An 11,544-nucleotide genomic window follows, 5' to 3' on the forward strand; every position below is an offset into this window, starting at 1 on the left:
TGTGTGTAAGAAAGAGAGTATGTGTGTATGTATATTGACTTGTGTGTATGCAGAGAGAGAGGGAAAGAGATAAAAAACCACAGCAGATTAGAATGTGACCCGTCCATACAATTTGAATACGAATTGGATGAATATCTCTTTACTGTTATACTGTTAGAGATATAAAACAGAGGCAGATTCTGACCAAATGCAGAATCATTGACCACAATGTAGCCAGAGACAAAAGCAGACGGAAGCAAAAGGAAGTTATGGTTGCCAAGAGAGCAAATAATATGTGGTCACTGCATAACAGGTGAGATTGAGGCTGACTTGAGACTTTCTTCTTCACTGTATACAAGTATACAACATATGTTCACTATGTTCATGTTGTTTTGTCTCAGTGTGTGTGCGTGTGTGTGAATGTGTGTTTGTGTGTGTGTGCACCTCATTCTAAACCTTTTAGTGTGAGTGTGTCTTTATGTGCATGAGTGTGTGTGTCACTGGGGGAGTTGTCGGTTTGGCACACACACACACACACACACACACAAAACAGTTGCAGATGTCTGGAGATGCTCTCCCTCAATTCCCCCTCTGCTCCACTCTGCCGAGCCGGAACATCCCAGACGGAAGATGAATGGCTGCCGTATGTGTGTGTGTGTGTGTGTGTGTGTGTGTGTGTGTGTGTGTGTGTGTGTGTGTGTGTTGTGTGTGTGTGTGTGTGTGTGTGTGTGTGTGTGTGTGTGTGTGTGTGTGTGTGTGTGTGTGTGTGTGTATGTGTGTGTGTGTGTGTGTTTGGGAGGATCCCAGACGGATCCAAGACGAATGGCTGCCGTCTGAAAGCCAAGTAGGTCCAGTGTGCCGTAACCGTGGCGCTGGGGTCAGAACCGAGGCTCTTTCATCTCCGACCACTGGAACTGGAGCTGGAGCGGAACCGCAGCAGAAGCCTCCATGTAGCAAACACGCAAGAGCAGCAGGACTTAACGCACAAGAGCAGCAGGACTTAACGCACAAGAGCTGCGACTTAACGAGGTGAACTGGCCAATGAAAAACACATGCTATCAGACACAGCAAGAGAGAGGGAGAGAGAGAGGGAGAGAGTAAGAGTGAGTGAGAGAGAGGGAGAGAGAGAGGGAGAGAGTAAGAGAGTGAGTGAGAGAGAGGGAGAGAGAGAAAGAGTGAGTGAGAGAGAGGGAGAGAGTAAGAGTGAGTGAGAGAGAGGGAGAGAGAGAGGGAGTGAGTAGGAGAGAGGGAGAGAGAGAAAGAGTGAGTGAGAGAGAGGGAGAGAGAAAGAGTGTGTGAGAGAGGGAGAGAGTAAGAGAGGGAGGAGTGAGAGGGAGAGAGTAAGAGAGTGAGTGGGAGAGAGGGAGAGAGAAAAAGAGTGAGTGAGAGAGAGGGAGAGAGAAAGAATGTGTGAGAGAGAGAGAGAGAGAAAGTGAGAGAGAGAGTCAGGGAGCGAGACCCTATCCCCCACCCCCCAAGGATTGAAGTACTGGCCTGAACAGACATTCCTTTTCAATGACTTTGGCAGCACTTTAAAAAGGCCATTAAATTGCACTGTTCTCCATTTTGCAACAAAACCTCACGGCCCAAGCGAGCTAACACCAAAATACCCCCTAGGAATGAAAGAGAGAGAGAGGGAGGGGGGAGAGAGCGAGAGATAGAGAGAGAGAGGGAGGGAGGGGGGGTAGAGAGAGAGGATGAGTGCATTATCTACTCAAAAAGCCATGTCAGATAAAACCTTCTAAACACAAACCAGGTTGAAGGTATTCAGTGAATTTGTTCCTGTGTATTTTGTGAAAACAGTGATGTTCCGATCCAAGGCCAGGTTGTTATTGTAAAGTAGAACTCTACTTGATCAACACCATTATTTAAACCTTACTCTTACATACTCTCATTTGAATGCAGTATCCTTCCAAATGGTTAAATATCATCATGCAGGCCTTAATAGAATACTGGGTGCATGAAATCTCCTTTTGAATGAGATTTCCTTGGTGTCCAAATCCATTTTTATGCTTTAAAAGAAATCTATTGCACCAAAGATGTTTTTAAATACCATGGATACACAAATGGTAGCACACCTCTTCTTCTAAAGGTCACCCTGTCTATTATACAGCAACAGAAATGGCACCACATTTGAAAAACGTGAAAGCCTTGAAAAAAACCTTGAAGCCTTGAAGTTGATGGCAATGATGATGTCACAACATGAGCCTCTTTTAGGAAAATGATTCAAAACAAGATTGAATAAGATGTAGATTTCAGTGTCAGCATCATACAGTGATAGATTGGTTAACTCCAGACCAGCTGAGATTGAGAACAGGTTGTGGGGACCTTTTAATCACTTCCGATTTCCAGGGGGCGTAACCAGAAGTGAAAGTAAACAAAAATCGGTACATTAAACTCTTACCAAAGATTTTCGGAAGTATAGCAAACACATCCTTCTTATAAATGAAGATGTCAAATGCAGTTTTGTACTCAACTCCAAATATAGTACATGTCCATATAGTTTAACACTGCCGTCGACTCCGGTACCTACTCTGCTGCCTCTAATGCCTGTGGCTGTCTCCAGCCATTGGTTGCTTTGAACAGCACTGTTCACTGTACTCTGTTTGTCATCATATAAAACCCGCCCCATGCCAGATAAGCAATTATGATTCCTGGGTTCCTGGGTTTTTGGTCATTCAGAAATTGGCTGCAATGGTGAGGTCTCTTAACCTGACCCTAGCCAGATGAATGTCGTTCCGCTTAGCTCCGCCTAGCTTCACTCACATCCATCTGGGACCTCTTCCATTGAGAGTGATTTCTCCAACCAACTTTATGGTTTAGCCAATCAGGGCCGCAGGGCGGGAGTTTCATAGATGTGACATAGCGTGAAGCGACTGTGAGTCTGTTATTAGCGTCCGCGGGTTGGCTTCGATGTGAGTGGTTGAAGTAGCACGTCAATAGATGACGGACAAGTGGCTTATTCACTCATATGCAAGCATTTTTTGATTAGGCCCAGCCTTCTGAAGCAACACTTCAATGGATCGGTTCCAGATGGATGAGTGGAGCTAGGCGGAGCGAAATTCATCTGGCTATTGCCAGGTTAGAGGTCTCTAGACGGACCTGCAGAGAAATTTCAGATTTGCCGTCAGGTTCGTCTGGGTTCACCCAAGCTAACACAATCATGAATCACTGAACTTCCCACAACAGAGCAACAGGGGTGTAACGCAGGGATGGATTACTGCACAGGCCTACAGGGCCCAAGACATTGCATGGAATCATTGCCTCAATATCAACACATCAGGATGTAGGCTATGAATCTGATTGAATTAAAGTATTGGCCATCCCCAAAATGCACCAGAATACAGGAAATCCCATCAAACAAATTAAAAATCCCCGTCCCCACACACATATGCGAGAATTAGTGGGGGGCCCTTAATACATCTGGGCCCAGGGGCCCGAAAGTTCATAATCCATCATGCATATTATTATTATTACTATTATATTATACATATTCCTACTGAACCATTTAGGTACAGGACGTTAGACCAAATGCAGTCTTCAACAGTAATCAACAATAGACTTTTTTTCCGTGTACTGTTTCAAATTGAAGTTCCCACACAAACATATCAAGTGGCGGAGCATCATGTCAAATTAGTCAATTAGCGTCAGAAAACATTTGAAACCTTTTCAAAATACTATCCCTGTTGCAGCCACCAGCAATATTATGAATTTTAGGCTTGCAGTAAAACCGTACCAAAAATTAACCAAACCGTGACTTCAAAGCCGAGGTGCACACCGAACTGTGATTTTTGTGTACTGTTACACCCCTACAGAGCAGTATTCGTTCATGAATACAGGTTGTAAACACTGGCTACATAGCGCTTTACCAGGTCACCCAAAGCAAGAGCAAAGCCATAAACACATTGGACATTTTTATTTTATTCATACTGTACATGTTGATGTTGGGCATTGGAATATTTGTTTGGTGATTTAGTATGTTTTCATAGCGAAGCTAAGAACACAGAACAGATAATTGGTGTTAGTCCGTACCAGAGGCTAAGGACACAGAACAGATAATTGGTGTTAGTCCGTACCAGAGGCTAAGGACACAGAACAGATAATTGATTGGTGTTAGTCTGTACCAGAGGCTCCATGGCAACAGCTGCAGAACCGGCCCATCAATGAGGTATTCATGAGTGCCGAGAAGAACACAAAAACACACGTCTCTGTTAATGATCCCTACTTTTACTGGGGCGTCGTAGAACTCGGAACCATTTCCAGATTTCACATGAGATGAAAGGATCAAAGAACACGAAAGACAAAATCCAACTAATGACTCGGGTACCTACTCTACCGCCTCTAATGCCTGTGGCTGTCTCTAGCTGTCTCCAGCACACTGAAGAATAATCACTTTAAACAAGGCTATTTGAAACGTTAAAAGAAAGAAAAAAGATATTTCATTTCACTTCAATGGTTGAAATCAAATGCTTTTGAATAGAGAGATGAATGAGAGCAATTTTCCAGCATTTCTGACACGCTTCTCTTCCCATCTATGAACAGAATTAGACACAAGATTACACAGAGAAGGAAAGCACAGCACCCTCATGCTTTAGTTCCACTGTGACCAAGAATAAACAGAGCTCACGTGTAAAGATGCTTACCCACATCCTGACATAGACTACTGATGAGTAAAACTAAGGCTTGTTAGTGAAGTGCTAGTAAACTTGGATGTTTCTCCATAGTAGCATTAGATTTGTAACTCCATATTATGAATGCTAACCCTTACACTCTCTCTAAAGAGTACCAAACATCACAGAACATTAATATCGAGATCACTGATGTCCAGTCTTGAAGAATTCCAGAAGAGTATCGCATGTTGACCAAAGGTACGGCCCACAGTCAGCTGTGTGACCTCTCTATGTCAACACAGCTACGCTAACAGGGGCTAATCTCCAGTAAGATCCCACTAAACTATGCTAACAATATTATTCCTAATGACAATTAGCAGAGAAACTACACTAAACTTGCCACAGAAAACTAGTTTGTGCCACTCAGCGCAGTGTGCTGTTGTGTGGGGCTTTCATACGAGAGACACACACATCCTGTCTCCACACTGGGTCACATGACTGAGTCTCCAGCTGCTGATTGGATGAAAAACCAGCCAAGTTGAAATGTTCGGAAATGTGCAGACGAAACTCAGTCACTGAGCACCGAATTCTGTTTCCAGTCACTGCTCCATCGGCCGTCTCATAGAGTCCTAAGGGCTGACGATGAAGTGTCCGCTAAGTTTCAGACGGAAGAGCTAAAACAGAGATCCTCTCATTGGCTGGGCCCAAGGCTGACCTCTGGAGGCCCTGAGCCAATAGGAGTGCAGGCAGCATGTGAGTGACAGCTAAGAGCTGGCGTTTGATTGGCTCAGGAGGAGAAGCAGAGCCCGCAGCACTCCATGCAGATCTCCAGGCAGTCGGCGGACTCGCAGCAGGCGTCGATGATGCCGCAGTCGAGGTCGCAGGGCAGGTCGCAGTCACCGCACTCCTCCGAGGCGCAGCAGCAGCAGAAGCATGCGTCGTCCGACGCACAGGAGCCGCACGTGGCGCAGTCCAGCACGATGTTGCACAGCGTCAGGAACTCACAGAACAAGCACGCCAGGATGCAGTGAACGCAGCAATCTGGACAGCAGAGAGAGACATAGCAGAGGTTTAGAGGTAAATACACGCACGCACGCACACACACACACGCATGCACGCACACACACACACATATACCGTAAAACTACAAATAATAGCTTTTATTTTCCAAACTCGTCAAACTGCACCGGCTTGTAATTCAGACAGGCGTCTATATGAGAAAGGTCTTTAATTAATTTTACACAAAACTTTTCCTCTGCAAAGATGGAAAATATATCATCAAATTAATTATTATTATTATTAATAACACGCTGAATGCCTACCCATATTACAAGGCTATCCGATGATATACTTTAATTACTTTAATTACTCTTCTGCTGTTAAAGAATGTGTTTGTCTTGTATGTATGCTGCTGAGACCTTGAATTTCCCCTGGGGATCAATAAAGTATCTATCTATCTATCTATCTATCTATCTTCAATTACGGATCATTCATTTAGTGTTGAGATGTTGCTCATTGAGTGTTGGAGATAATATAGACATAACGATCCAAATAGCATACTGGCAGACGGAAAGAATGAATGACAGTAGGAGGTTACCAGACTGTATTAAGTTTTATTTATAATTAAAATTATTGGGAGCTTAAAAAAAAAAAAAACTGTGCCAGGCGAAACGATGTTACGGGCTGACCAATACAAGTTGTTACCGTATAGGCTTAGCGTCGGCCTACCCTTGTCATGACAAAATAAAATATTTTTTCTCTCATGCACAAATTTGAAACAAAATGGGTTGAACGATGTAGGATATAGCATAGGCCAATAGTCCATATTGAAAAAAAGTTTAAAACATTTGGAACTCTAGCTAATTAACCTGACTCTCGCCAGATGAATTTCGCTCCGCCTAGCTCCACTCACATCCATCTGGGATTGCTTCCGTTGAGAGTGATTTCAGCACGAGATTGTATGGTAGAGCCAATCAGGACGCAGGGCGGGAGGGTTTCATAGATGTGACGTAGCGTAGAAGCGACTGTGAGACTGTTCTCAGCGTCCGCGGGTTGGAAGCCGATGTAAGTGGTTGAAGTAGCACGTCAATAGATGACGGACAAGTGGCTTATCCAATCTTATGCAAGGATTTTTTAATAAGTCCCAACCTTCTGAAGCACCACTTCAATGGATCGATCCCAGATGGATGAGTGGAGCTAGGCGGAACGAAATTCATCTGGCGAGAGTCAACAAACACGCCAGGATGCAATAAATTCAGCAATGCATACACACAAGCACACGCACACGACGCACACACACACACACACACTCACTCACCGTCCTGTGCCTCGGTAGGTATTTGCGAGCTGTTGGACTTGGAGCTGCTCTTGCTGCGCTTGCTGGTCTGGCTGGTGATGGAGGGGTTGGACTGTAGCTTCTTGGGGTTCTTCTGCCCCGCGGACGAGGAAGAGGAGGATGAGGAAGAGGCGGCGTGGGGCAGCGAGGGGCCGGCGTTCCTCATGCCATTGGACTGCGGCTGCTGCGTGTGCGGCCGAGATCCGTTCCTCAGGAGGGCCGCGCTCTCGCCTGAGCGATGGAACGGGGTGGAACGCGCCTGGGGCTGACCTGTAGGGGGTGCCAAAACAAACACACACACACACACACAAAGATCAACCCATGAGGACTGTAAAAAGATGACTAACACACACACACACACACACATACACATGTAACACACACATACACATGTAACAAACACACACACACACACACACACACACACACACACACACACACACACACACACACACACAAACACACACACACACAGAGGTCAACTCATGAGAAGCATAATATGGGCGGTGGTAGTGTAGTGGTTAAGGAGCTGGGCTAGCGTGCAGTAGCCTGAAAGTTGTCGGTTCAATTCCCGGCTACCACCGTTGTGCCCTTGAGCAAGGCACTTAACCCCAAGTTGCTCCGGGGACAATGTGATCCCTTGTAATATAGCTGACATATGTAAGTCACTTTGGTCAAGAAGTGTCTGCTAAATGTAATGTAATGTAATAATAAGAAACACACACACACACACACACACACACACAGACAGATTAAACTAATGTAGATTGGCACAGAGAAATCAAACCATTATCATCATACACACAGACCAGCACCAAACAGTGGCCATCCTCTTATGCTCCAGTGGCGGCCATAGAATCAGGATATACTGCATGCTACAGGTGCTCAGCATCAGGGTATACTGCTACAGGTGCTCAGCATCAGGGTATACTGCTACAGGTGCTCAGCATCAGGGTATACTGCTACAGGTGCTCGGCATCAGGGTATACTGCACGCTACAGGTGCTCAGCATCAGGGTGTACTGCTACAGGTGCTCAGCATCAGGATATACTGCATGCTACAGTATATGCATGCTACAGGTGCTTAGCATCAGGGTATACTGCTACAGGTGCTCAGCATCAGGGTATCCTGCTACAGGTTCTCAGCATCAGGGTATACTGCTACAGGTGCTCAGCATCAGGGTATACTGCTACAGGTGCTCAGCATCAGGGTATACTGCTACAGGTGCTTAGCATCAGGATATACTGCATGCTCCAGTATATGCATGCTACAGGTGCTCAGCATCAGGGTATACTGCTACAGGTGCTTAGCATCAGGATATACTGCATGCTACAGGTGCTTAGCATCAGGATATACTGCATGCTATAGGTGCTCAGCATCAGGATATACTGCTACAGGTGCTCAGCATCAGGATATACTGCTACAGGTGCTCAGCATCAGGGTATACTGATACAGGTGCTCAGCATCAGGGTATACTGCTACAGGTGCTCAGCATCAGGATATACTGCATGCTACAGGTGCTCAGCATCAGGATATACTGCTACAGGTGCTCAGCATCAGGACAACACTGGGGTCCTATTTGGTTATTAAGTGATGGAATAATGTTATTAAGTGATGGAATAATGGAATAATAATTCTCTTTCTGGGTCCAACGGCTTTCAGAGCCGCTCGTTTTTCTCTGTAGACAGTAAAATAAACTATTTTTCCACTATTCAGAGTAGCCTTTAAGAGAATTGTCATCCTACTACTCACTTGTTGCCTTAACCCTATTTTTCACAGAAGCCTGGACGTTACCCTTGATTATATCATCTGGCTGCACAGCTACAGTAATTACTAAGCGATAATAATTACTAAGCGATAATAATTATTAAGCGATTTTGTTTTACTCTTACTAAAACAGATGTTGGCAAGGTTTAGAAGTTGTGTAAAACGGCTGGTTGCACTAGTAAATGTTTTTTTGACGAAAAAGCTGTTGGACCCGTGACGTCAGACTTAACAACTTGATAGCTGCAGCTTATGCTACAGTAATGCATCACAGAACTGAGTGCTCAAGGGCTTCCATAGCCAAAGTCATGAGTTCAATACACAGCAAACACACACACACACACACACACACATTATTAGAGACAAATGGTACAGCTGTGATATGCTAAAAGTTGCTTTGTCTAAACACATCTAACGATAAAATGACGCAAGCTTGAACCAGATACTCCATTTCACACATATCGGGAGACTGTGAACAGGTAAGCAAAAAAATGTCTGGCGTCAGGTAGTTTTGCTTCTGTGATCAGGCCAGGTGTAGGTGGGCATCAATCAGTTGTGTTGTGTTGTGTTGTGTTGTGCTGTGCTGTGCTGTGCTGTGCTGTGCTGTGCTGTGCTGTGCATGTGTCTTGCCTAAGGTCTGTGTATCTTTAATCAGGTGTGTATTTGTGCGTTACTAAGGTACACCAGTGGTGTGTGTAGTCTGCTGTTTGGGGCCCCACTCAGGTATTTCTGCATCTCTGAGGATGGAGAGTGTGTGTCTGTATGTGTGTGTGTGTGTGTGTGTGATGTGTGTGTGTGTGTGTGTGTGTGTGTGTGTGTGTGTGTGTGTGTGTGTGTGTGTGTGTGTGTGTGTGTGTGCGCATAAATAAGGAGCAGCAGCAGCAGTGTACACTGAGGTGATTCAGAGTTTCATCTCTGTGCCTCAGAAGAACAGAAGCTCCTCTGTTCTCTCTCTCCCTCTCTCTCCATTCCAGAGCAGTCATAGAGTGAGGGAGGGAAAGAGTGTGTGTGTGTGTGTGTGTGTATTTGTAAGTGTATGGAATGGAGTACTCTGAAGAGTCTGAGTTGCTCACCTGTCTCAAAGGTGAATAACACAAAAGTAGTTAGTAGTTTTTTTGAAAAATATCGTTTTAAAAGCAGCCTGCAATGACACGATAATTCATGAAATCTATTTGAACTTTATCCAGCACCTTGCAAAGCACCTCTTGAAGGAAAAGGGCCTTTTCAGTGGTGAGGCTTTGTGTGTGTGTGTGTGTGTGTGTGTGTGTGTGTGTGTGTGTGTGTGTGTGTGTGTGTGTGTGTGTGTGTGTGTGTGTGTGTGTGTGTGTGTGTGGCCGTGTGGGTGTGTGTGTGTTTTTCAGTGGTGAGGGTTGTCTCCGGTCTAGTCCAGGTAGCACACTATGTTTTGGTGGTGTCAGACTCCGGCATCTAGTCTGGTTAGACCCTGGGTTTGGAGTGGAGGGCAGCGAGCAGGTTTGTGGAGATTTATACCTGCTCTGCTGCTGCTCTGGAACCGCGTGGGTCTCTTGGGGGACGTGGGTCCAGGGGAGAGGCCCATATGTTTACAATATCCACCCGGACCAGACATAGAACCAGCCCCAGCAAATCTCTTATTTCAACGGCCTCCATTTTGAAATAAACAGAGAAAAAACAAAAACCTTGAAACTGTGAAATGTGCCTCTTACAGTGTAGTGCTATAAGCAACCTGGCTCTCACTTGACAAGGCAAGCACACACACGTCTAACCAACACACTGCACTAAACACACACATCATCTGGTTTCAGAGAATCGCGTCGGTCTGGCGCTCTGTGCGGTTAGTTTAAAGCAACACTACGGAGCACTTCTCAAGGTGTGTTGTAATAGGCCTCTCGGCTTGATATCAGCACGCTATTGGTGGTCCAGGGTCATGTGACGGAGAGATAAACATACCTGCCATTCCTGCCATCTGTTAAGCACATACCCTATACAGGTGCATGGCCATATCACGCTGAACAAGGGCGTCTTACCCCAAACGTCCGTCCGCGATTGCTAACGTTAGCCTTTATTTAGCCTTTATTTCTTTATTTCTTTACTCTATTCTCTCAGGAGGTTTTAGCACCCAGTTGTGAATAAATCAAGGTGTAGAGTGTGTTAGCCCATTTTTTTACGAGATCAACATACCTGCCATTCCTGCTATCTTTTCAGCACATACTCTATAGAGGGGGACTTTCACAGGACAACATCGCCAACTACACTTCTACAAATGCTAAGGTTACAGTTAAAGGCCACTTAAAGAGTTTTTTTTTACCTTAAAATAAAATATATTTTCCAAAGTCATGTTGATGGCACTTCTGCCGCTCTCTAAACAAGTCTGTATTGCATCAGAGTAGTCCATTTAGCTTCTCAACTCAAGTGGGACTCCGAGAGCAGATAAGATGTGTGACAAGTGTGTGTGTGTGTGTGTGTGTGTGTGTGTGTGAGAGCGGCGCCATCAGTACAAGCAGCCCCTGCTGCAGGAGAGAGAATGGTGGTGGTGGGGGGGTAGTTGGGTAGGATAACCATAGTGGAGGGGGGGGGAGGGGGGGTTTAGGCCCCTGCCAATTCACTGACAACAAAACATAACAATGAAAAAGCACTCGGGCTTACATTATGACATGAGAAAAAAAAATGATATGAGTGAAAATTATAGCACTTTCAGATTTGGACAGAGGAGATGGCGAGGGAGGAGAGGAGGAGAGGCCCTCCGCCCTCACCTCCCCAGATACCCACTCTGAAGCTCAGACATCGTCTTTTCGTGAGTTTACAGCCTACAAATGTTCCAGTGCTCCTGCGCAAACTACAGGGCCAGTTGATGTTGGCAGCGAGGCGCGGGAGTCG

General features: G+C 45.3%; 1 protein-coding gene across 2 annotated transcripts in view; it reads right to left on the bottom strand.

The window, feature by feature from the left end:
- Window positions 1-3,880: 3,880 nt before the first annotated feature.
- The window catches only part of mdfi (MyoD family inhibitor), a 52,078-nt gene continuing 44,414 nt past the window's right edge, over window positions 3,881-11,544 (bottom strand). For both annotated transcript variants that reach the window (XM_048255109.1, XM_048255108.1), the window contains exons 4-5: window positions 6,907-7,194; window positions 3,881-5,630 (exon numbers count right to left, since the gene is read on the bottom strand). In XM_048255109.1, coding sequence (XP_048111066.1) covers window positions 5,377-5,630; window positions 6,907-7,194 — 542 coding nt within the window. In that variant the 3' untranslated portion in view covers window positions 3,881-5,376. The remainder of the gene's footprint in view (window positions 5,631-6,906; window positions 7,195-11,544) is intronic.

Source organism: Alosa alosa, chromosome 10 (assembly GCF_017589495.1).
Source record: "Alosa alosa isolate M-15738 ecotype Scorff River chromosome 10, AALO_Geno_1.1, whole genome shotgun sequence".
NCBI classification, from domain to species: Eukaryota; Metazoa; Chordata; class Actinopteri; order Clupeiformes; family Clupeidae; genus Alosa; species Alosa alosa.